Here is a 26,553-nt window from a genome sequence, read left to right as displayed (position 1 = left end):
GACAGGCGTAAATCACTAACTCTTAACGCAAGTTCTATTTGCTGCCACATCTCCTTGGTGAGGACTACAATTCCCAGAAGGCAACGCTCTGCTCCCTTGACTCGGCTTCCTTAGCCGGCCGGGAGATGTAGTTTACAGAATGACGCCTTCGACTCGAATTTTAGGCACTTGTCAGCACAGAGTAGTCCGTAAAGGCCTCTCCTCCATCCGGGTCTTCCCATTTTCGGGGGTAGCTCGGACTGCTGAGCCTAATCTTGGTGCCAGGCTGGGCAGGAAGTCGGCTGACGGTCGCCCGACGAGGCGCTCTAGGCCGAATGATTTTCGTCTCTATGACCACAAGGAGGCGGTCTCGGGTGTCCCGAGGACGGCGCGCGGAGGGGGCGTGCGTCAGTTCCGCGCGGGGCTGTTGGGGAACCATGGCTGCCCCAAGAGGTGAGGTTGGGGGCCGCCGGGACGGGGGAACCCGCGGGGGGCGGTGGCGCGCGAGCGTCACCACCTGTCCGCGCCCGCGGGGCTCCGGGGCCAGGCGGAGGCGTCCGGCAGGAGGAGTTTGTTTGGAGCCGCTCTGTGGTGTGAGCCGGAGCGGCCGCCTGCTAGGGCGGCGCGGGGCAGTCCGCCTCCTGCTGCGGCTGTCTTGCCCTAGCCGGACTCCGCTCGGGGCCATTTGGCTGCCCGCGACCGCTCCTGCCCCGACGAGCTTGCAGTGGGTGGGAACCAAATTCAGACAGGCCCGGGCAGCGGCGGACGGGGAGAGGGGCCGGAGCGCAGGTCCGGGGCTGGACCCGCGCATCACCCCGCGACAGGCGGACTGTGCTCCGTCCCGGCCGGGGTCGTCGCGCCTGCGGTCTCTTCTGCGCCTTCTGCCCTACGGATGCTCAGAGGCTTAAGGGCATGCTCCGGGCGCGGAGCCCAAGCAGCGGCTGGTCCCTGTAACAGCCACAGAAAACATCACTGGGGCATTAAAACAGCGCTGAAACCTTAACGAGATGGAGAAAGCAGTCATTAACGGAGTACCTTCCCTGAAGAATGTTGTATGTGGTTAGAAGGAACACATTGATATTTTGGGTGGAGGGCGAGATCCACCGCTTTTCCCCCAGGGATGGCACATTAGAGTAATCATATCTGATGACTAATTGCCTTTTCATGAGATTGCTTCTGATTAACCCCGAAGCACTTTGTTTTGCTCAGTGGGGTATGTAAGTTAGGAACAGACCTGAATTTCTGGACCTCAGAGCTGTAGCTAGGACAGGTTGGGCGACACCCGGATTCCTTCTCCACCCTCTCGCACAGAACGTTTGGCTTCAGCTCTGAATAAATGTTAAATACTTAAAGGATATTTTTCTACATGGGTGCCAAGTTATTTTCCTGGTTGGGGAACCCACGTTTATTATAAAGCCCTGCCCAGGGGCATTGTAGGCATTCTCCCATTTCAAGTAAGTCCAACCTTAAGAGTCTTTTGTAGCAACACAGGAAATAAGAGGAAAAAATAGAACTGTTTTGATAAATAACATAGGATGGGGACAGCAAGATTAATGATGGACAAAATTTCAAAATAACAGAATTCTTCTGAAATAGTTGCAGTAATTTACAGGTTTAGGCTTAATGTCAATAAATATTTGTTGTGCCTTAGCCAAAAGTCTTATATGCCCACTATAAATGTATCATGCTAACATTATATTATAAAGATATATTGAAATATATCTTCTCTTTTATATGAAAGAAATATATGTAATTTATTATATCCGAAACTAGTGTCAGTATGCTACATAATCTTACAGTTGTGGCATTCTCAGGAACAAAATCTTTGCTTACCTGGTTGATATTTAAAGTCAGCTGTGTTTTGTGTATGCGTGTTTATGTTCATGTATTTGGAAAGTATTGTTTTAAAATAAATTTTTAAATGCCATGGGTTTTAAAAAGTATTTTGTGCTTGAAATTGGGAAGCATTTTGAGGTATAACATTAGATTAACTTCTATATACATAATGCTGTTTACTAAATATTATCTTTGTTGCACATATTTTCCAGAAAATGTCAGTTTATTATTCAAGTTATACTGCTTGGCAGTGATGACCCTGGTGGCCGCAGCTTATACCATAGCTTTAAGATACACAAGGACATCAGACAGAGAACTCTACTTTTCAACCACAGCCGTGTGTATCACAGAAGTTATAAAGTTACTGCTAAGTGTGGGCATTTTAGCTAAGTGAGTATAAATATTTTTTAGTATGTTAAATTGTTAATTTTCCACTTAGTTAAGGTATTCCTTTATTAGAAAATTCAAGCTACATTTGATTGTTCTAGAGCTGTGTTTCTCAACTTGGGCAGTTTTGCTCCACAGGAGATCTTTTTTGGTTGTGTCCACTTGGGTGATGCTACTGGCATCTGTTGGGTGGAGGCTGAGGATGCTGCCGAACTTTCTACAATGCACAGAACAGCCCTCTGCAACAGAGAATCATCCAGCCCCATGTATTAGTAGTGCTGAGGTTGCAGAACTCTGCTCTAAACCAGGGGCTGACAAATTATGACATTTAGGCCAAACCCTGTTTTCTGCCTCTTTTTGTTGCAGCAGAGACTGTGTGGCTCACAAAGCCTAATCTATTTACCATCTGACCCTCACAGAAAAGAATGACTGCCTTCTGTTTTAGAGGCATATATGATAATAATAGTTAATGTTTCTTGCATGTTTTGCATTGTAAGTGCTAGGCATGGTGCTAAGTGCTTTTCATATAAATCATGTGATTTAATCTGTATACATTTTTAAGGTAACTATACCCCTGTTTTACCTGTACAACATCTGAGGTTCCTCAGTATTAGTACTCACTCATTATTATTATTGCTCACTTTTATTAGTATGTGGCAGCACTGGGCTTTGAATGTGTAACATCGTATGAGACTCATTTTAGGTAAGGATGCAGTGTAAGAGAGGTTTAGGAATAGGGGCTTTGGAATGACACAGACTTAATTTTAAACCTAGATGCACTGGGATTATGAGTTTGCACATATCTCTTAACCTCTCTAAGCTTTAGTTTCTTTATTTTTTAATTGCAGAAAATAATATAGGGTTGTGAGAACTAAGTAAAATTCCATAGGAAATAGCATTGGGGAAAGATTTATGAGATGCAGACCCTTTGGGGTCATATGGCAGGTGAGAATTCATATAGGTTTCAAGATGTGAGTTAGTGAGAGCAGGGTACCAGTGAGGAATAGCGTGTGTGTAAGCTTTTAGACAGAAACAAATTTCATATAAGCACTTTTAAATTTCATTTAACAAATACTTATTGATTTCTGTGTTATGGTTTTATAAAAGGTGTTGAATATACGAGTCTGAATGAAAGAGATATGGTTTCTCCTTGCTTGGAGCTTAGGCTTAGAGGAAGAGAGAAAATAAGCCAGTAAATACACACACGATGACATAAATCATGTGAAAAAATGCTCTAAAAGTGGTTTGGGGAGGGAGAAAGGAACAGAAAAATGACTTGAGGCCACATGGTGGCAAGCTTTAATATATTTTGAGTTTCGGGGCACCTGGGTGGCTCAGTCAGTTTAGTGTCTGCCTTCTGCTCAGGTCACCGTCTCACAGTGGGATGTCTACTTCTCCCTCTCAGACTGTCCCTCTCCTCTGCTGGTGTGCATGCGTGCTCTCTGTGTCTCTAGGGCACACATGCACTCTCAATAAACTCTCAACTAAATAAAATCTTTAAAAAAATTAATTCTTTGGGCTGAGATACTGTGGCAGCTTAACTTGTTAGGTTGCAAGTAGGGCGAAATCTCAGACCTTTCACATTTGTTAACATGATTCCTTTTTATGGAAATTAGGCTTTCTGCATTCTGGATAATGCCAGGTAAATGGGAGGTCTTATTGTACCTTTAAAAGGCAGCGTTCCAGAGGCAAAAAATCTCTGTTTAAAACTCTACAACAACTTCTACATAACAACCTAAGAGTTTAATAGAATCCTAAGGCTTGGCTTCTTTTAAGACAAATATACAGATATTGGAAGAAGACGGATAAGGGAACCCATCTCTTCTTTTTAATCCCCCAAACTCCCTGGGGAGAAAAAATTGTGACTCAAGAATGAAATAGGACTGTTAGGCGTGACATCAGCCATTTTAAACTGTAGGGTCAAATCATGATTCAGTTGTTTTGTAACTGTCAGGAATTTTTAAAAACCAATGTGCAAAAAACCCAAAACAAAACAAAACAAGTGAGGCCTTTGGTGTAACTTAGCCATTGAGCTGTGTTCTGTCAATCCACCTGTATTGGCTTTGTTTTACTTTGATGCTTTTCCAACCTTGGAAAGCTTGGTGTGTAGTATTTCTTATTCTTCAGTTATTCAATATTATGGGTATGGTCAGTTGTAGTTTACTTTGTGGAAACTTTTTTGGAAATTACATAAAAATCACAAAAATTTCTAAGAATTCACCAGGCAAGTCAAATAATGGTGCTGAAATAACAACAGTGTGGAAAACCAAATACTGTACTTGATCAATATCCTCCTCATCAATAATTAGTTGCTGCGGCTGTCACCCACCTAATGTAAAGGCTTACAAGAGAGGCTCTTTTGTGAACCTGTATCTGCATAGTACACAAGACCAGGGTCAACCAAGAAAAGTAAAGAATTATGACATGCATAGTTTTAGTAGTTGGCATTTGACATTATATGGCTATCAAGAATTTGGCAGTCAAGAAGAATTATTTAGAGCATACAGAGTTTCTAAGTGGAAAAAGCACTGGAAAAAATTTACAAAGCATGAAACTAAATGCATTTGAAATTATTGGATTTTATTTTATTTTTATTTTTTTAAAGATTTTATTTATTTATTTGACAGACAGAGATCACAAGCAGGCAGAGAGAGAGGAAGGGAAGCAGGCTCCCTGCTGAGCAGAGAGCCCAATGTGGGGCTTGATCCCAGGACCCTGGGATCATGACCTGAGCTGAAGGCAGAGGCTTAACCCACTGAGCTACCCAGGCACCCCAAAATTATTGGATTTTAAAGTGAATATAATTTTTTTGGAGGGTATGTTAGTAAATTTTCATGTGCTTATTCAAAACACATTGGGAGAAACTAAATACCTGCTATTCACAACAAGAAAATATTGTATTTTTTGGAATAAAGAATTTACTTAGAATAGTAAGAATGCCCATTTCTTAGAATGGTAAAAAAGTGAAAGAGAAAGGAGAATAATTTCAACGTAGGAAGTCACAAATTGATCTTTACAAAATGAAAGGACACTGCTGGTGCTTCTTTAGCAGTATGTGATGAGACCCTTGATAATGAAACTAAAGCCCAGCTATCTGGGAAAGATACCCAGTGAAGATGTTCAAAGTTGGTTCTAGATCTAGAAGGGACAACTGGCTTATATTAATAAGTTGTTAATAACTGTTTCCAGTTGGAATATGGAAAAGATGAATAAAATACATGGCCAGACTCTGGGTTGCTAAAAATGAATTGAGCAGTTAAGAGTTGCAGCAAATGAGAGACCCAATAACTTTATATTTGTCCTTTTTATTTAATCATGTGAAGTTTGCAAAGAAGTAAAAGATTTTCTGGATACTCTTCATTCTGTCATTTTTTTGTACACTTATTAAAACTGGTAACTTAAAAAAGTGGTTCAGAGGCAAATAGGATGTTATATAGTTTGTCAAAAGTACAGGTTGGATATTACTGCTTTATTTTCTGTGATGGAGAAACTTAAAATATCAGAAGATATTTGTGGTAAGAGATTAGATTTTGTTTTCAAATTAGAAGCAATACTTTATCACTTCAGAGAGGATAACAATTTCAGGACATTGTGGGAGAATGTGAAAGAATTTTATTAGAAGTAACTAAAAGTTTATATCTTAAAAATCTCTTCAGAGAAGAAAAAGTAAGAAAAAATTAGATCTTGGTGATAAAGTAAAACTTCTCCCATATTGTGAAAACAAAGTTAATGTAAAAAGTAGACATGTTACCAAATTCTGATTTGAAAATTTTGGAGGACAGGAAAAGGAAAAAAAAACCTGGAACTACTATTTAAATGGAAAAAAAAAATTATTAAAGGGAGTACAGCCTTCTTCCCTTCTTTCCAGTCTTTATCCTGTGATAAAGTATAATAATTTTATAGAGTTGACATAAATATTATTTCTGAACTTCAGTTTTATCTGAACTATGCAGAGCTTTACCTCATAGCCAATCTTTGGCTGTTTGTTTATTTAGTATGGTCTCTACATTAATGCTCTTTGCTCAGTAATAAGTTTAGTCATGGCTAATTGTTAAAGAAGTACATATCATTTTATACTATGTAGAGATAGGGACAGAGACTCAGGAAATTTCTTGAAATTCTTAGTGTCTTGCTCATAATTAAGGTTCACTTACAGAGAAACAGATCCCTGCCATATCCAAATAATCTGTTTCCCTTCCTCCAAACATTTTAAACATGGTCATGCTTATGTCCGTTTCAATATGTTATTAAAAGATGTAATGGGACAGTCAGGTGCATTCATTTATTCAGTCATTTATCAAGCCCTAGTAATGTGCTCAACACTGTTTCAGATGTAAGAAGTACAGTTGCAAACTACAAAGGCATCGTTCTGTCCCCATGGAGCTTATAGTCTAGTAAAAAACCAGATATTAAGCAAATAAGTAATAAATTTGTGGTGTTAAGGATAAGTAGAGGATACTGTAATAATAGAGGGTTTCCATTTGGGTTGGAAGGCTTTCTCTCTGAGAAAGTTACATTTAAACCTAGACCTGAAGATTGAGTAGAAGTTGCGTAGGAAAAGAGAATAGAGAAGGCAGCGAAAACAGTGTATTTCAAGTCCCCAAGGCAGAAAACTTCTTGACTCTTAAGTAACAACAGCAGCACATCAGTATGTCTGCAGTGTTGTGAGAAGGGAGTGGTGCTAAGATGAAGCAGGTGAGGTCTGCAAGGTGTCAAGAGTAAGTCCGTGGTCTGTGAAGAATTTTGGATTTAGATGCATTTGGAAATAATAGAATGGTTTAATTCAGGGACTAACCATGGCAATCCATTTTGCTTTAAGAGTCACATTGATCTTTGAGAGAATGGATTAGAAGAGTGCCAAGAGTTGGAAGTAAGGAAGCTTATTAGAGGCTAGACATAATGGCCTACTATGACAACCCAGAATGAAGAGAAGCTAATGTATCTGAGTTATGTTCTGGAAGGAGAATCTGTAGGACTTGGTGATGGGTTTGGATACACAGTTGATCTGTATTTTTCATAGTAGTTATGTTCTATGAAGTCACCATAGACACTGAAGTAGTGAATATTGATCTAGTGCTCCTAGGGGAAAACAGTGTTAGGTTCCTGGGAGCCTCACGTCACAACATTTTCATCAACCAATCAGTATATAACCTTGTTTTATGTGTGTTCCTGTTTAAAGACACCTTATTTAATGTATGTTAATCCATTAGCTTTGAACTCAGAGCCAATAGCACTGTAAGTCAAGCCTAAAGAAATCTTATCTAACATGTATTTTCTCCTTAAGGCACATTACAGCTGTCTTGGATTTGGATAGTATGTTTGGGGGCCATTTTAAACAGCAGAATTACCACCAGAAAGCCCCAAAATGTGGAAAACGTGGCACTAAATAGACTACATTTGCTTACAGTATAAAAGCTGAAACAAGAAGGCAGAACGTTGTCTTTTTTGACCTCAGCTGGGAATGTGTGTATTAGGCAATTCACATTTTTGGCCTCTCTGTACATGTTTGCCTGTGATTGTAAGAGCAGTGAGAGTATTGATTTTGGGGTTGCAAATACACTTTAGCAAATAGGCAGATTCGCACATACAGAACTCAGGTATAATGAGGATCAAGTACAGTAGGTGAGGAAGGGAGAGATTAGAATCCTATCCAGGTTTCTTCATATGAAAAACTCGGTAAATAGAGTTACTTTTTTCTGAGGCAGGAAGAAAAGCATATTTTAGGGAAGGGGATATCAATAATTTAATTTTGGGTAGATACAATACAAAGTTTTTAGTGCCTCTGAGACATCCAAGTGGGCTATGGAGAATAGGAGGTTGCATGGATGAGTCTGGAACACAGAAGAGAGGTCTGGGCTGGAGAAATAAATATGGATGTCTTTATCACATAAAGTATTTAATCTCATGGGATTAGACAAGATTGTCAGAAGATAGTAATCTCATAAAAGTATTCTCATTTTCAATGCCCTTTAACTCCGTATACCTTAAGGATTCCTGTTTCTTGGACCATATAACCAGAAACCACAGAACCTACATAAAGAGGAACACAATATTGGGTGCAGTATGTTTAGACGAACGGAAGTCAGCTTATTTTAAAAATAACAAGAGTCTGGTTTGAGGCAGTGTCCTACAATTTTATGAGTTAAGTTAAGCAGACTAAGGTAAGCATAACTCCAACCAAGTGCCCAAATTAGGTAAATTAGAATATTTAGGTCCTAAGAATTTAAGCAGAGGCAGTTGCTCCAGAGATGGTTCCTGGTGAGCTTTGGAGATCTAAAGTCTAGTCACTCATCTCTCTCTCAGAACTTTGAGACTGATAAGGGACTAATTAATATAATCTCTGCCTAATAAATTTTACCTGACCAAATGGATCAGCAAGGTTCCAGACTCATGTTTTAAATGAATGGGCAGTTTCTCAGGATGGTGAGGTGGTAGGGAGTTTGTATACCGAGGGAATCCTATTGGGTTAGAAGTCATGTTGGCAATCCAGGTCACATGGCAGAGACCCCATTCTCTCTGGTTCTTTCTCTTCCTTTTCCCCTTTCCTGGGGTAGTAGTATTGAGGTTGCATCCCCCGAAGCATGGGTATTATTTGATAAAAACTTTTATAATCTGGAGGGTATGGCTGACTTGCTGAAACACTGGAAGACAACAGCTTAATTTTAATCTCAAATCTTTTCTTTGCCCAATTTATATATAGTAAAAAATAAATTATAAGTGAAATTCACTTGAAACTTTCTCTGTGATATATCTAGGATATTTAACTTTTTAAAGGAAACATTTGCTTTGGTGAGGAGTGCAATGTGTATCGGGGCAGCAACAACCATAGGTTAAATTTACATTTCTTCAGGAAAATAGTAAAAACACATCTTTCAGATTGTGGTAAGAGAACAGGAGGCAGAGAAATGCATACCTTGGTGTGGTCTCCAAGAAAACTGGGCATTAGATGTGGAAAATACTTACTGCTATAATATATAATGTTGTAAGTTAAAACGCCTTAGAAAAACCAAGAATAGTGCTTCTTTTTGGCACTGTTGTGAAAAATGAGTTGTTGAAAACACAATGAGCCGATATCTAACCTCTTTTCTTTAGAAAGCAAGAAACTACACTCTAGAATACAATCTGTTAATCACTGTCAAAATGTGTTATGTAAAAGGCCAAACATCTTTTAAGATTGCAGCAACTAAATTTGCTGCATTCAGACATTCAGGGTTGTTGCTGTTGAGTGGCAGGCTGCCAGAGCGATGGTGTTACGGAAACATTCTTTCCTGTCTCCCCTCAGAGGGAAACATGCAGGTAAATATAGCCAGTTTTCATTTTCAGTCTTGTACCTCTCTTTTAGTTGTAGGTATGATTTCATCTTCTGTGATGAGAAGTCTTAGGCTGAGGAAAGATTTATTTGCCAAAGATACCTAGAAAGTGATTGGCAGTGATAGGATTAGAAGATGTTCCCTGATCTCTAATTTTCAAAATAATGGGTCTTCCAGAACAGTGAAATAATTGAGTAGTTTTTGATTAGCTAGGACAAAGATAAGAATGTCGTAGCATTGTTAGACATTTCAGTAATTGTCAATTTTATTTTTTGCTTTTTCTCTTATTTTTTATTTCTGAATGCCAACATTTTGCCCATGCATATTTTATATTCTTTCTCTGTATATATTTGTGCATTTTTTCCCAAACTATTTGAGAGGAAGTTTTAATTAAGATGCCCCTTTGTCCCTAAATTTTAGCGCATATTTCCTGAAAACAATGACATTCTGTTACCTAATCATAAGATACCCAAATTGGGACATCAGTATTTATACAATACTGTTAATTAATTGACAGACCTTGGGTAATTTTGCCAATTGCCCTAATGTCCTTTAGTAGTGAAAGAATTACATTTAGTTGTGATCTCTCTAGCTTCCTTTAATTTGGGGCAGTTCTTCCATCTTTCTTTTTTTCATGTCTTTGACATTGTTGAAGAGCATAGTCTGTATGTCCCTCAGTTTATGTTTATTGAAAGCTTTTTATGATTAAATTTAGTTGTATTTTTTGTTTTTGTGGTCAGAAATATCACAGAAATGATGTGTCCTCAGTGCAGTGTATCATCAGGCATGCAATCTATTTGCCCATCACTGGTAATTTAATTTCGATTTGATTAAAGTGCCTTCTAGCTTTCTCCACATAAAGTTGTCAATTTTCTCTTTGTAATTAATGAATGTCTTGTGGAGAGATACTTCATAGCTAAGTCAGTACCACTTTTCCTATCAGTTTCACTTAGATTATTACCCATTGATGTTGCCAAATGGTAATTTCTTAATTCCATCACTCCTTGTACTTTTATTAGTTGACCTTCTACTCTAAGAAGCTTTCCCTTTCTTTCTGTGTCTCTCACACACACAGAACGTAGATTCATGGATTCATTGTATGGGCTAGAATACATTATCATTATTTATTTTGATGCTAAAATTATCTCAGGGCAGTGGGATCTTCTTAAGCTTCTTCCTGTTTTCTTTTTTCTTTCTTTTTTTTTTCATATTTTCATCAATCTTTGAGCAGTTTATTTAGCATAGGAAGATATTTAAGGCTTATCTTATACTTCACCTGCCCCAGCCCTGAAATCATACATTTCTCAAAGAAGCCTTGTTCCTTTTTTTGGAGAGAGATATTTAGAATTACTAAATCACATAATCTAGACATTAGGTATGCCCGTTGCTTCTGGGGTATCGTTGCTTCTTGGCCCCTTCAGTAGAGGCAGGAAATACATGTATGTGTTTCCATATACACCTATTTCTGTACTTTTGTATGTATATGCATATGTCTGGGTGTATAACATGACTTATAGATTGTTTGATACCTATAATTCTGATCCAATACCATAGTTTATTTTAAACTTCCCTTTTCATATTTGTGTACTTCTTTAATGGTGACAAGTCTAGCTTCCGTTATCCTTAAGATATTTATTTGCCCAATCTTCAAGTACATAAATAGATTCAGTTTCTAACATACAGCTGTAAAAAAAACTAAAGTTCAGTATTTGTATGTAGTTCTTTTTGCCTTTAGTTTTAGAGCACATAATAAAAAAGACTTTCTTAAAATACTTGGGTTACTTCTCTTTTTTGTATAATTTTGTTATTCATTTAAAAAACTGACAGGTTTTGTTTATAATTAATTTTAGGTTTTCCCATCCTTGTTGATTTTACTTATAATTTACAGTAATTTTTGGAATATGAAATTATACTTATTGCAGTGAGCTAGAACTGAAAGAAAAGGAGTGCAGGGAGGAATTAATGAATGGCTGCTTCAATAAAATTTAAAGTTTACATGGTCTAATTGGCGAATTTTAATTACATGTCCTTTGCATATATACCTGATATACGCTGTGCTCCACTTTACTTTTTTGTTTTCCCCCTGCTTAAATATTTTATCTTAGAGATTGTTCCATGTCAGTTCATAGAAATGTCTCATTCTTCTTAAGAGCAGCATGGTGTTCTAGTATATGGATGTATTGTATATACTAAGCTCTGCTAATGGGCATTTGGATTTTTTTTTTTTTTTTAAGATTTTATTTATTTATTTGACAGACAGAGATCACAAGTAGGCAGAGAGGCAGGCAGGGGGGCGGGGAAGCAGGCTCCCCGCTGAGCAGAGAGCCTGATGCGGGGCTCGATCCCAGGACCCTGGGATCATGACCTGAGCCGAAGGCAGAGGCTTTAACCCACTGAGCCACCCAGGCGCCCCTGGCATTTGGATTTTTGCAGTTCATTTTATTTTTTTTTAAAGATTCTATTTGTTTGACAGAGACATTTATTTGAGCAAGAGAGGGAACACGAGCAGGGGAGTGGGAGAGGGAGAAGCAGGCTTCCTGCTGAGCAGGGAGCCCCATGCGAGGCTAGGGGTTCATCCCAGGACCCAACGACAGCTGCTTGACGACTGGGCCACCCAGGTGCCCCAAGGTTGTTTGCGTCTTTCTACATATACTGTTGTGCATCTGTATGATTACATCAGATCACTTTTAAATTGAAGAGGAAATTACTAAATCCTGTTTTGGGGGGTTGGGGACAGATTTGCAGTTTGATGTTGTAAAAGTTCTATATGTGATTAAGTTGATTTTAAAAATTCTTTGAGTTATAAATTACCAATTTCTAAGTTATAATCTGATTGAAACATAAAACAGTATAACATTTAAAATATTTCGATTTTTCAAACCACTTACTATAGCAGTTCACAGGAAAATTACGTTAGCTGTATGCATTACTAAATGCTATCATAGCTATTAAAACTGGTAATTTTTATTTAAATCTGTCACTTGTGGGATGAGGAAAAGGAAGTACAAAGCTTTTACATTGTCTTAGAACAAGGTCAACTTTTTGTTTGCTATTCACCAGTCTATAAAGACTAAGTAAACCTAGCAGAATGTGTAAATGTACTATTGTTTGGGTGTGGATAGTAATAAAGCAAATGCATTACGTAAGACTGGAGAAAATATTTTACTCCAGAGAAATTATTATTTTAATTATTTTTTATTATTACCTAGAATAATATAGCCATCAAATACTTATTACATTATAGATTATCCAGTCCTATTCTGTTTTTCCTGCTGCATTTACATTTTCTTTTTATTGCTAAAATTTGGTTTATATTTTTTTATAACTTATTACTACATGTAACGTTAGATCCAAATATTTACTTAACCTTTCAGACTTCCTTTCGTTTGTTTCCTTTCAAATTTTCCTACTGTTTGTCGGTCACTCTTCCAGAAGACCAGAAATACTGTTCTTCTAATACAGTCTGTAACACTGGGTTTTACATTTTTGACTGCTTCTTTGTACCCATGTTGTAATGGGTTTAGGGTTATAGGAAGGAAAAAAAAAGTCATGTACCTTGTATGATGGGTGTTTTTGTCCTCAAATAGCCTCATTATTGGTTTTTATATCTAGGCCTCAAAGTCCTTTATGTGAGTTAATCATATTTAATTTTACAGATGATAAGAAATTTATAAATAAGATTTAACTTATGGCTCATGAGTAACTTCTGTGTTCCATTTTGCACAGTGCCTTGGTAACTAGCCAAGGAATTGATTATACCTCCTAGTAGTTCTTAGTAGTCACGTAGTAGTCACGTCAGGAGCTGGAAGAATGAGGCCTACTTTTTGACCAAACATAGGTCAGAAAGAATTGGTTTCAGTGGTTATTAGGAAATTTTAGGGTGGGGCGGTGGTGGGAGAGGCAGCAGCAGAATTTCTTTGGGTAACAAAAGGTTGCACATAGATTCTATAACAGTGATAAAAATCAAAACAAATTGTTCAAATATGAAATTTAATGGGAGACTATATCTAAAGAAATTTTGTATGTGCTTTTTGATTATACATGCTCTTTTTCTTATCTAGCAATGTCATTTATAGAATTGAATTTAATATATTTAGTTTTGTGGGGTTTTTTTAAGATTTTATTTATTCATTTGAGAGAGAATGAGGGAGCACAAGCACGGGAGTTGCAGAGGGAGAGGGAGTAGCAGGTTCCCCGCTGAGCAGGGAGCCTGATGTGGGGCTTGATTCCAGGACCCTGAGATGAATGCAGTCGTTTAACTGACTGAGCAACCCAGGCATCGCAATACATTTGCTTTTAACAAAAGGTACTTAGTAAAGGATTTGATTTCTAAGCAAACATCAGAGCAGGAAAATGGAAGAAAAAATCACCTTTGGTTTTTATGTGTTCCTTTTTATAGTATATTCAAGGCTGTAGTATATTTAGAATTGATTATTTTTGTTTAATAGTAGAACAGTAAATGACTACGAGTGTTTCTGGAAGATGTGTTACTGTTATTTTTCTCAGTAGTGCTCTTTTTGGGATTCTCTCCTTCTGGGAAGAGTTTGTAGTCTCCCTCCAGGTTGTGTGCATTCCTTTTCATATAGATGCACCACTGTGGTGCAGAGTGTGTTGAATTTGGCAATAGAGTAAGACCTGTAACGAAGAAGGATGTCTTTTGTTTTCATGACCTAGGCCAAATTTCCTGTCATACTTAAGCATTTTCTTGGGGGGTGTACTATAGTGTATAGGCATAGGTAATGAGTTTGACATTGTGGACTTTTTGCTCTCCTTCAGAATATGTGTAATTATTTTTGCAGTATTTAAATATGACAAAATTCAGTTAATAACTGTTGATTCTGTTAACATAGTAGAGGTTCACTGTGACTGTTATTAGCTTTGAGTTGAAACAGGTCTTTCTCCCCACAGAAATATCATGGTCGGGCCGCCTGGGTGACTCAGTCAGCTAAGCATCTGCCTTTGGCTCAGGTCATGATCCTAGAGTCCTGGGATCAAGTCCCGCATCGGGCTCTGCTCAGCAGAGAGCCTGCTCCTCCCTCTGCCTGACATTCCCCCGCTTGTGCTCTCTCTCTCTCTCTGACAAATAAATAAATAAAAAATATTAAAAAAGAAAGAAAGAAAGAAAGAAAGAAATATCATGGTCCTGTCTCTTAAGGATGTTGTGAACTGCAGTTAGGACCCTTTTGATAAAGACCCTTTTTTGCTGCTGATGCTTATTACAAAACTTTTTTTTTCTTTCCAGGAAATTTTCAAGAGGGGAATAACCAGATTAGCTTGTTCCTCCTGAGGAACAAATAAGAATAGTTAAGAGCATGTATAATCACTCTGCATCAAGTAGCAAACTTTCTGTATATTAAATATAGTTTACTTTTGTTGGTATTACTAGTAAATTATTTCCTGCAAATTTATAGTTACTTCAGTTTTATGAGAATATGCTTCAATTTATTGTCTGTTTCATAAGCACTGATCTAATTTACAAAGAATATTGACCTGAATTGCTTAGTTCCTATTTCAAGTGACTTCCCTAAGTACAAAACCCTTTTTCTTATTTGTAATTTAGATCTATTATAATTTTAAAAAAAACTTTAAAAATAGATATGCAACCTAATTAAAATAACAAGGGTGAACTTGATATAAGGGCAGTTAAAGTCAGAGGGTTTAAATTTTTATAGGTAATATCAGCAATTCTGGATTCCTGTCTTATTTAATATGCTTAAAAACTCCTGGAGCTTTGGGGCGCCTGGGTGGCTCAGTGGGTTAAAGCCTCTGCCTTCAGCTCAGGTCATGATCTCAGGGTCCTGGGATGGAGCCCCACATCGGGCTCTCTGCTCAGCGGGGAGCCTGCTTCCCTTCCTCTCTATTTGTAATCTCTGTCTGTTAAATAAAATAACATCTTTAAAAAAAAACAACAAAAAAAAACTTCTGGAGCTTTGACCAGAGGTTGATGATGGTAAACCTAATTGTCATATTCCCAAATCAAACTTGTAATTGTTTTCCTTTTATGCAGTTTTTGGCATGTTTCTTTGAATCTAACATTAGTTGAAAATTATAAAAACAAAATAAATTTGCTAAATTACATCAATGGACCTAACATAATACAGCTATTCTGTGTATGAAGGAATCTTATGAAAAGGACACTGTTGGGGTGCCTGGCTGGCTGAGTTGGTAGAGCAGATGACTCTTGATCTCAGGATTGTGAATTTGAGCCCTATATTGGGTGTAGAGATTATTTAAGAATAAAATCTTAAAAAAGAAGTAGATGCTCTTTAATTTTCTTTCTCACCCTTTTGTTTTCAAAGAGAAACTGGTAGTCCTGGTAGATTCAAGGCATCTTTAAGAGAAAATGTCTTGGGGAGCCCCAAGGAACTGATGAAGTTAAGTGTGCCATCATTAGTGTATGCTGTTCAGAACAATATGGCTTTCCTAGCTCTTAGCAATCTGGATGCAGCAGTATACCAGGTAAGTGGAGGTAAAGGACAATGAAAAGTGTAGAATCTTAAAAAGTTTTTACGGTTAAAAGATTTTTATTAATGCTTTATCACTTTATATTTTTTCTCCATAATTCTGTTATCAAGTATTTGTGTCAGAGACTGTTACGTGTTCATCAATTCATTGTTTTGTTTCTAGGTGACCTATCAGTTGAAGATTCCCTGCACTGCTTTATGTACTGTTTTAATGTTAAACCGGACACTCAGCAAATTACAGTGGATTTCAGTTTTTATGCTGTGTGGTGGAGTCATACTTGTACAGTGGGAACCAGCCCAGGCTACAAAAGTTGTGGTAAGAAACAAAATGCTCCCCATAACTAAACTAGAAGACTTCTTTAGTAAGTCTTGTAACGCTTTAGACAGTCACATTGATGAATGTAGCACAATTACATTTCTTTGACTGAAAATAACCTTTGCCCTAAAGATAGGCTTTTTTTGTTTTTACTCCCTTATGATAATGAAAGATAATATGACTGATTGGTCTTCTCCACCCCCTTTAGTCTTCTGGAGGGGAATGTGCATAAAATATGTTAGAGATGGAAGGTACCTTAATATAACCAACTCCCTTTGTTTTATGGGGACAAAATTGAAGTCCAGAGAAGTAAAGTAACTTGTCCAAAGTTACACACCGAACAGCTAACCTGTGACTAGACTTGTGCCAGTTTCCATAGTTTGTATGTTCAGAACTCACAGGCCTCTTTTAGACATCTTGTAAAAGAGTGCTCGCTTCGGCAGCACATATACTAAAATTAGACATCTTGTAAAAGAATGCTGAGCAAGGTTTTCTCCATCTAATTTTCATCTCTTCCCTCAACTCACAGTTTTTGTTTTTTTGTTTGTTTTTAATCTTTTTGTACATACTCCCACTGTCAGTGGTAGGGATTATGGGGTAGTAGAGTTTTTACTGATAATCAGTAATTAAAATAGGGCCAAAAGTGCCTTCCTAATTTTCAGTTTAAGAGTTAAATGTTAAAAAAAAAAAAAAAGAGTTAAATGTTAAGTTACATACCTGATCTCTTTTTAAAGTGTAACATACTTTATAGATTATTTTCCCAGAGAAAATTAGGAAGTGGAACTCCAGTGAATGACCTTTTTGGAGTTTCCCTCTACAGCCAAATACTCTTTACCTTTTAGTAAATAAAAGACCACAGTTCTCCTGTACATATAAGGAGTCTGGGGAGGAACAGAGAGCTTGTGCAAGTAGGAAGTCTAAAGCCTAAAACTAGGTGGAGGTCCCCCTCCCACCCCGGAAAATGAGGTTTAGATGAGTATTTATTATTTTGACATGATATTTAAACATGCATATATTCTTGGTGGTATTTCAAGATAGTGACCAAATATTCACTGCACATTTAATTCAGTTTTAGGCCCTCAGAGAAATAATTTATTGGGAAGTAAGGCAAACAGAAGTTAAATATGAACTTTAACACTTCACACTGTTAGAAAAGATGTTAGGTCTATGTCATACAGCTAACACATGTGAAAAACTCAGTAAGCTAAAGCAGAGTATAGGGCAGCTTTCCTACTTTTGGGCCACTTTAGAAAGTTCTTTCATATTTTAAGCAAAGTGTAGTTTTTTGTAACTGCCTTATTGTTTTTTATTCTTTTCAGAATAACTCAAATCCCTTTTAGCTCCATATGATGATCCTTTGAATGTTTGAGGACAGTGTCATACCACCACTGTCCAAGTCTTTTTTTCCTCCCCATTGAGACAGCTTTGTTTTTTTGCTTAAGATTTTATTTATTTGAGAGAGAGAGAGCATGAGGAGAGGCTGAGGGAGAAGACGACTCCTCACTGAGCAGGGAGTCCAACACTCAACCGACTGAGCCACACAGTTGCCCGTTTCTTTCTGTAATAGAGTTTCTAAAGATTTCTTGATCCTTGGCTTGCCTCAGTACTTACCTTGTATTTCTCTTCTAGGTGCATTCATTTGTTTTTGTTCCTCAGTGGTCTTAAAACTTCCCACTGTCTCTAGATGTTGACTGAACAGTGTGAGGTATAACTTGTGAAGTCCCTCCTTTGTTCTGAATACTAGAGACTTGTTAAATTAGCCTGTAGGTTTTGCGGAGAGGATAGCCATTCTGTAACTGACTATACACAAAGTTGTTTCACACACATATAGTTTATTGCTAATGTGTTATGTGCAGTGGGCTTCTAAATCAAAATGCAGGATATTTTTAACTTATTAAGCATATCTTGTTAGTTTTGGTTCATTGTTCAGGTCTTTGAGGTCTTTCCAGACTTTATTATCCATTATTAGGTTTTTTGCATGTTATGTATTCTACAGATTTGAGAAATGTGTCTTTAGGTCTTCCCTGAAAATTTAGGACAGGACAAGAGTTCTGTGGCTATACTTTTAGATCTCTCTTTAGCTGGCCTTTTTTCCCTCTTGCTTAATAAACCTTCCCTCTCATAGTTTTTAAAGGGCCTGCCAGGAATTTGAGGGTGCATTAGTTGAGGCTGTTCTGGCTTGAGGTCTCTTAAAGGTTGTAATCAAGATACTGGCTAGAGGTGCAGTCAACTAAGACCCGAGTGTGCCTGGTGGATATTTCTAAGGGAGCTCATTCATATACCTGGTAAGCTGGTATTGGTTGTTTGTCTAGCTTGATTTTATTCTGTTAGCACTTTGCTGTATGAGAATTCACTCAACTCTAAATAGACTTGTACTGCTATTCTCACTACATTTGTCTTGTTCACAAAAATACTATGTAAACCTGTCAGATTTCTTAGAAAACACTGTCTTTATGGAATCCCCTCATCACTTACACTAACCAGGAATCCCTTCATAAGGAAATTTGGTATGTCTCAGTTTTAGGGAAGCCATATTGTGTTCCAGTGGTGGCCATTAAACTTTTTTTTAGAGAGAGCGCGTGCATGCCGTGGGGGGTGCAGAGGGAGAGAGAGAATCTTAAGCAGGCTCCACATGGGGTTCAATCTCACCACACTGAGATCATGATCTAAGCCGAAATCAAGAGTCGGACATTTAACTGACTGAGCCCCCAGGCATCCCATTAAACTTTTTAAGTTAAGTCATCTCTTTTAGCATTTTGCTCGTAATCTACAGTAGCAGTAACAGCTGCAGTCACTTATTACCAAGCTTTCTCTCTCATTTAACATAAAGCGATACTCTCTTTTGTTCTGAATGAAGTATGTTCTTGTCATAGTATAGTCATGTATCTCAACTCTTTAGTTTCAGTGTTACTATTGATATAGTATTTATTTCTGAGGAAAGACTGATGAAATTCCCCGAGGGTTAGTTTAGGGAAGAAAGAGGAAATAAAGTTGAAATAAGTTAGGGCACATACACATCTATCTTTTAGCACAGAATTATGATTATATTCACTTGTCAATTTCTCCTATCCATGAACTACTTAAGAACCAGAACTGTGTATCTTCATTTTTTTCTTTCTTTTTTTTTTGAGAGAGAACACAAGTAGAGGGAGCTGCAGGCAGAAGGAGAAGCAGGCTCCCTGCTGATGGGGGAATTCCAGCCCAGGACCCTGGGATCACCACCCAAGCCAAAGGCAGACACTTAACCAACTGGGTCACCCAGGTGTCCCTATCATCTTCCTTTTTTTTTTTTTTTTTAAGATTTTTTATTTATTTGTTTGACAGAGATCACAAGTAGGCAGAAAGGCAGGCAGAGAGAGAGAGAAGGGGAAGCAAGTTCCCTGCTGAGCAGACAGCCCGATGTGGGGCTCAATCCCAGGACCCTGGGATCATAAGCTGAGCCGAAGGCAGAGGCTTTAAACCACTGAGCCACTCAGGCGCCCCTATCATCTTCCTTTTTATTCATTTAGTATATAAGAAGTACATCTAGTACATAGCAAGTAAGGTGTTAGCATTTGATAAAAATTCAGTAAAGTAGGAAAGCTTAAAAGTCGTTATGTCATCCTGTTATGGATGTAATGTGTTAGGGAATAAATGAAGTAAACTGTTATCATTTCCATGGTTGATGCTATCAGGGCCCTGAGTTAGGGTGGTGGCAGAAGTTAAAATTAAGAGGCAGACTGACTATGCAAAATGCTGTGCTAGGCTACCTATTGCTGTTAGGAAACAGGCACACATGTTCTGGTAAGTATTCACCATGGCTACAGTTTGGGGGACACATTTTGTATCTTAAGTGCTTTGGTTAATCTCTGGGATGGCCTTTTGTTTGTTTCTGTTTTATTCTATAGGATAGCTGTGTCTGATGTGGCATATCCTTTCCAGAGAAACATAACACAGATTTTTGTAGTCATCTGTTTACTCTCTTGGATGAATTCTATTTGTTAGTCACTAATAACTTTCAAAACATTGTTATTGCAGGTGGAACAGAATCCCTTATTAGGGTTTGGTGCTGTAGCTGTTGCTGTATTGTGCTCAGGATTTGCAGGTAAATCATAAATGTATTGTTTTAGTCTGTTAAAATTTTTAAAAAACATTAAACTCTAAATAGGGATCTAGTTTATCTTATTTCATTGTAACAATTTTATTCCCATAGGCTTATTCTCCTACTTACGGAGTTTTGTGCCAGTTGTTACTTACTTTCAGGAAATATATGGAATGGCAGTGTTTCAGTTCAGACCTCTGTCCGTCTGTATTCATACTTAGTTACCTAAGAATATACGTCATGCTTACCATCCTCGGTCCAGCTAAGAACCCAAAAGTAAATGAACAGAGACCTCTGAAAATGGAGGAAGTTAGCAGTGAGAAAGCTTAAGTACCTCTTTCCATTTCCTGGAAGTGGCACTTTCTTCAGGCAAGATTCCTTAAAGGGTATATGTTACCAGCTCAGTATCTGATTTTCCCTGTTAACCTCAAGTTCTTCCTCTGCTTTAACAGGTTAGGAATTATGGAGTAGGGAGAAAAGGGGGGGTAGGGTGGAGAACACCTCAGAAAAATTAACACGTACAAGTAACAGCCAAAAAGGGAGGGAGGAGAACCAGAGTCACTAACATCAAATAAACATGAGAGTCTAGAGTCTTTTATGTGTAGGGACAAGAAATCCTCCACTTAACCAAGAGACAGGGTGTGAATGTCAAGTGCAATATGTGTTTTAGAAATAGTTCTAACAGAGAAAAGCCTGAAAGTTCTTTTTTTTTTTTTTAATTTTTAAGAAGATTTTATTTAGTTGACACAGAGAGAGGGAACACAAGCCGGGAAGTGGGAGAGGGAGAAGCAGGCTTTCCACTGAGCAGGGAGCCCAATGCGATGGAGGGCTCGATCCCGGGACCCTGAGATCATGACCTGAGCCGAAGGCAGCCACTCAACTGACTGAGCCATTCAGGTGCCCCTGAAAGTCTTTTTAATAAAGAGTGTATTAGTTATAGCTGTGTTTTTATTATTAATCTTTATTTGTGCTATTTCAAGAGTTAGGATTCTTTTTACTTTTGACTAGGAAAGTAGGCGTGATATGGAAGTGAAATATTGCTCTATGTGTGATAAGGGAAAAAAATCCACGTTCAAGAATATACTTAATGATAGCGTCATGCTAAATTTGTATTCTTGGAACCAGCAAATTAGAAACAAAAACTGAGTTACCCAAAAAATAATACGCTACTAGACATTTGGCACTACTCTGAATAAATAAATGTTTGTGTCCAACATTCTATTTAGTTCAACCTTTCAATACACAACTTAGGAAATGGTGGGTGGTTTAATATCCATTTATGCTTGGAGTAACTGAGCACATAATAGTTAAGTGGGTTTCCCAGATAGAATATTAAAACATGGGGATAGGAATAGCCATTATATGTTTGTTCCCATTTTCTGGGTTTAACACACATTTATCAAAAAACAATCTTGTTTTTCATTAGAATTTTTAGTTGATTATTATTTGGCAGTTTTTAAGTCTGTAATTAACATGGTATTTTTAATGAAAATCTTTGAAAATCATATACCCCCTAAGTATAAAACTTAGAGCAGTGGTATGTGATTTGGCGTTATATGTGGTGAGGAGTCATTTGCTCTTTTGGAGTATCTGGAAAACACTATGGACTTCAACCCCAAGAAAGTGTATGGAGACACAAAATGTATTACTTAGGGAGTTTATGGTCCTTCTGACATTGTGTATGAACTTGGCTTGTGGAACCGTATTTTAAAGGAAAATGGCTTCACTCAGCAAGTTTTATTTAAATTTTATTTTGGTTGTGTTACTCTGAAAAAAATCCCAAGTGGTGATTATATAGGTTATTTTGCAGAGCTGGGAGTTTTCATTACTGGTTAGATATTACAGGGATATGATTAAGATAATAGACTCTAATAGTATAGTTTTCCAGCTGACCAGAGCAAGTCTATTATTGGCATTAACAGAGAGCTGCTGTGATCTATCTTACTGCTATAATAAAGGCAGAAACTGTTCTTAATAATAATTTGAGTCTCCTGTTAAATGTGAGTTGGAAAGTTTCCTTAGTTATTAAATTTATATGCTCTATAAAAATATACATTGCTAATGTTTTATATGCCGTGTCACAACAAAATAAATATGCATTTGATATGTTTGTTCCCTGAATCATATACTTTATATTATCATACCTGTGTTATTGTTATTATTCTAAATGAGAGGCATTTTAATTAATTTTTAGTAGTATCTTTCATATTTGCCTATCTTTTTTTTCAGGAGTATATTTTGAAAAAGTATTAAAGAGTTCAGATACTTCCCTTTGGGTGAGAAACATTCAGATGTATCTATCAGGGATTGTTGTGACATTAGTTGGCGTCTACTTGTCAGATGGAGCTGAAATTAACGAAAAAGGATTTTTCTATGGTTACACATATTATGTCTGGTTTGTCATTTGTAAGTATCCAGGAATTAAAAGTTCTGGGTAGTCCTTTTTTCAGAAAAAGTTGTGTTTTAAGCCTTTATAGCATTTTGAAATTATTCCTCTGATACTGTGAACACCGGTTCGAAAATGTAATTTTCGTTTTATTGACTGACTTTTGTGGCATAGCTATCCCAAAGCAATTTTGCTTTCACAATCAAAAGTACCTAATGTGTTAGCAATAAATGTTTACAATTTAGTAGTAGACCACATAGCCCTCTGGGCATGTGAAAAACAATGTTATTTTGTAGGAACTATTACTCGATTTTAGTACAAACTCTCTCAGATGGCTACTTGGAAGGAAAATAGTATTTTCCTAGGTAAATTAGTATAACATCTCTAGGGGTGAAAATTGCCTCACCATCATAGAATGTTTCATTATTTGAGTGTTAAGATTTTATTTCTTTGTGTATACAAGTTCTTGCAAGTGTTGGAGGCCTCTACACTTCTGTTGTGGTCAAGTACACAGACAACATCATGAAGGGCTTTTCTGCAGCAGCCGCCATTGTCCTTTCTACTATCGCTTCAGTGATGCTGTTTGGGTTACAGATAAGTATGTCTTCGTTTGTATTTGAAGTTTTTAACATAGAAGAGCTTCCCACTTGTTGATTCACTTCATCTATTCTTAAATATGGCAGTTGGTCATATAGAGTTTACCGAAATTCTTTGTTTAGTTTCTAGTTGTATGGGACTTGGGTCAGCAGTACTGAGGTAGTTGAGCGGTCCGTGAGCTTATGCTGGGGCAGGTGCTGGTTCTACTGAAAGTGAGAGGGCTGTGGAGGAGTTCTTTTGTAGTCGGGACCTACCCATTTCCCAGGTTTGAGATCCAAGACAACTTGAGTACTTCTTACTTCTGGGTGAATACAGTGTGGTTAGGTATGCGGGGAAATGAGTACAAGGACTTCACTGTAGCTGCACTACTGCGAGGAATCATTCCCCAAACAAGGCTCTCCATGATGAAGAAAGAACAGAAAATTCTTTCATTTCCCTGAGTTTGTACCTTCCTAACTTTTGGACTTGGGTATAAATTAGTTTGAAGCAAATTCCAAATCTTAATTAAAAATATCTTTGTTTCATTTAATATGTAATTAATACAAATTTCATTACTGTAGCTAGCATTCTGGCACCCTCACTGCGCTAGTCCTTCTAGTATATATTCCTGTAGCCTGCACCCAGCATTAAGTTGGCTTCTGAATTGTTTAGGCAGTGATGTTGATTTAACATTCCATGGTGCCATAATAATCATTTTCCTTACTGATCAGTTATACTCAGTCTGTTAAATATTGATGTTAAAAGAAACCTGACCTATATTTATGTTTGATTTTAAAATTCACTCTTGATATAAATGCAAATAGAGGAATGCCAAGCTTGTAATCTTAAAAAACCATCTTATAGTATGGTTTACATCCTGCCTATACCATTTTTTAGTTGTGCAGCCTTGAGGAAGTTACTTAACCTGTGGCTTAGTTTCTTCATCTGTACAATGGGACTGGCAGTATCACCCATCTGCTAGGATTGTTTCAGGTGAAGTGCTTAGAATGGTGTGTGGCACATAGTAAGTATTCTGTAGGAGGCCAACCACTTACCATTCCAGTATCAGTATTCATAGGTCCTTTCATAGATGTATTTCTTACCTGACTTGGGTGAAGTTTTAATTGTAGTTCTGATCCTTCCTTAGCTCAACAAATCCTTATGCTTTCAGTCAGTGTCCTTATTGATGGTCAAGGAAATTAACTAGAACATCTTAGCAGTCTCCCTTTTTTTTTTTTTAAGATTTTATTTATTCTGGGGTGCTAGATGGCTCAGTCATTCAGCGTTTGCCTTATGGCTCAGGTCATGATCCCAGGATCCTGGGGATCAAGCCCACATCAGGCTCCCTGCTCAGCAGGAAGCCTGCTCCTCCCTCCCCTACTCCCCTTGTGTTCCCTCTCTGGCTGTGTTTCTGTCAAATAAATAAAACCTTTTTTTTTTTTTTGGAAGATTTTATTTAACTGGACAGAGAGCAAGCACAAGCAGGCAGAGTGGCAGGCAGAGGGAGAGGGAGAAGCAGGCTCCCTGGTGAGCAGTGTCCAACATTTTATACATAAAATGCTTACTTGTCAAGTTTTAGACAATCTGTAATTTCTTATGTCCTGATTTTCAGGATTAGGAATTTTTTTTTTTTTTTTTTTTAGGATTAGGAATTTTTAAAAAAAGCTAACAGAAAATGGAATTGTACTCAGTAAATCACCACCTCATCTCTTATTCAGAGATCTTCACTGGTTTGAGTCATTGGTCATTTAACCTGGAATTCTGCTCAACCACCTTTAACTCTAAAATTCCATTGCTTTTCTTTAAATTAGCATATAGAGAAATTAGTACAGTCTTTGTCAGTGGTCCAGGACAGGCATACCTGTGTTCTTGAAAAGCACGTAGTCAGTCCCTTGACTGTACCTTTTTTGGGGGGTAGGTAAGGGTGAGGGTGGAGGAAGGATGGCTTGAGGGATGGGTAGCTAGAATTGATTATCTTTCTAAACCGTACCGTCATAAAAATAGAACTATTAGATCTATTTCCCATATGATCTAATGCTATAGAACTATAATTGAAAGATTTCAAAATTTAAAATTGATTATTGTTATATAATTTTAAGGACACAAATACATATTAAGCCTCTTTTTTTTCCCATTCTTTTCAGCACTCACCTTTGCCCTGGGCACTCTTCTTGTATGTGTTTCTATATATCTCTATGGATTACCCAGACAAGACACTACATCCATCCAACAAGGAGAAATAGCTTCAAAAGAGAGAGTTGGTGGTACGTGATTTCAACCTCAAAGGAGATTCCTACCAAGACTAAAGAATATTTGCATTAAACTAGAGCCTTAAGTCAATCCCAGAAGGTAGCTTAAACAAAAAAACAATATGTTAACTGTGTCATAAGAATTAAGAGGAAAACTATCTGAGTGAATTGCTACAAAGATTTAATGGGCCTGTTTTGGGTCAAGCTGTTTTGTTTTAGAATGAAAGAATTTTATTATTGTACATATAATGTATATAAAAAGTATGGAGAGGTGTGGTGTTTAAAAAAAAAAATCACGTGAGGATACAATATTGAAATAACAAGGTTTGGGACAAGGTTATAGGTTCAAGTGCCAAAGCCATTTCTGTACGAACTGTTTTCTTGTTCTGGTACCAGGGGAGAAGGACCATTCCCTCCTTGTTCTCCAATTCATGTACAGTATTTCATCCCAGCAGCAGTAATGACCTAGCTCTTTTCTTACAAAAGACAGGCAAAACCAAGATAGGCTAGTTCAGAAGCAAACTGAATGTGTAACTTCTCAAACTGAATCTATTTCGTAATGCAGACAATGACATCTAGGTGGTGAATGAGTACTCCTGTAAGTGCTGTATTTGTGCCATTCATTGTCTGGATTCATGTTTCTTTGCGGTTAGATGATCTACTTTTCTTCAAAAAATATTTCTAATGTCACTTTTGTACTTTTTTTTATACAGTATGTTTAAAACTATTGGGCTGTCAATAATTTGTGAAATTTCAGTGTTTTTAAAAAAATTTTCTATAATGTTAATGGGAAAATTCAGCAATAAACTTTATTTATATGAAATCTGTATCACTTTTTGTATTGTGATTATAACCATTAAGATAATGCAAAAATGTAAAACAACCAAAAATGTTAAATTTTTCATTTTTTCTGTGTTAGAATTTTAGGGTTCTTTGGTTGCATATAAACCAACTTTGGGCTGGCCTTTG

General features: G+C 37.4%; 1 protein-coding gene across 1 annotated transcript; it reads left to right on the top strand.

The window, feature by feature from the left end:
- The first annotated feature begins 357 nt into the window (after window positions 1-357).
- On the top strand, window positions 358-26,460 carry SLC35A1 (solute carrier family 35 member A1). The gene is made up of 8 exons (XM_080805695.1): window positions 358-432; window positions 2,028-2,205; window positions 15,812-15,971; window positions 16,140-16,292; window positions 20,310-20,376; window positions 22,603-22,779; window positions 23,223-23,357; window positions 25,480-26,460. Exons 1-8 carry the CDS (start codon window positions 417-419, stop codon window positions 25,605-25,607), a joined length of 1,014 nt encoding a protein of 337 aa, XP_080661821.1. The 5' UTR covers window positions 358-416; the 3' UTR covers window positions 25,608-26,460.
- The last annotated feature ends 93 nt before the right edge of the window (window positions 26,461-26,553 follow it).

Source organism: Martes martes, assembly GCF_963455335.1.
Source record: "Martes martes genome assembly, chromosome: 6".
Classification (NCBI taxonomy): Eukaryota; Metazoa; Chordata; class Mammalia; order Carnivora; family Mustelidae; genus Martes; species Martes martes.
This window is presented reverse-complemented; position numbering and strand designations above follow the sequence as displayed.

Excerpts from the sequence above, each read along its gene's own strand:
- SLC35A1 (XM_080805695.1), top strand. Across the intron at positions 2,206-15,811 it reads AGTGTGGGCATTTTAGCTAA|AGAAACTGGTAGTCCTGGTA; the intron begins GTGAGTATAAAT and ends TTGTTTTCAAAG. Across the intron at positions 16,293-20,309 it reads CCCAGGCTACAAAAGTTGTG|GTGGAACAGAATCCCTTATT; the intron begins GTAAGAAACAAA and ends TTGTTATTGCAG.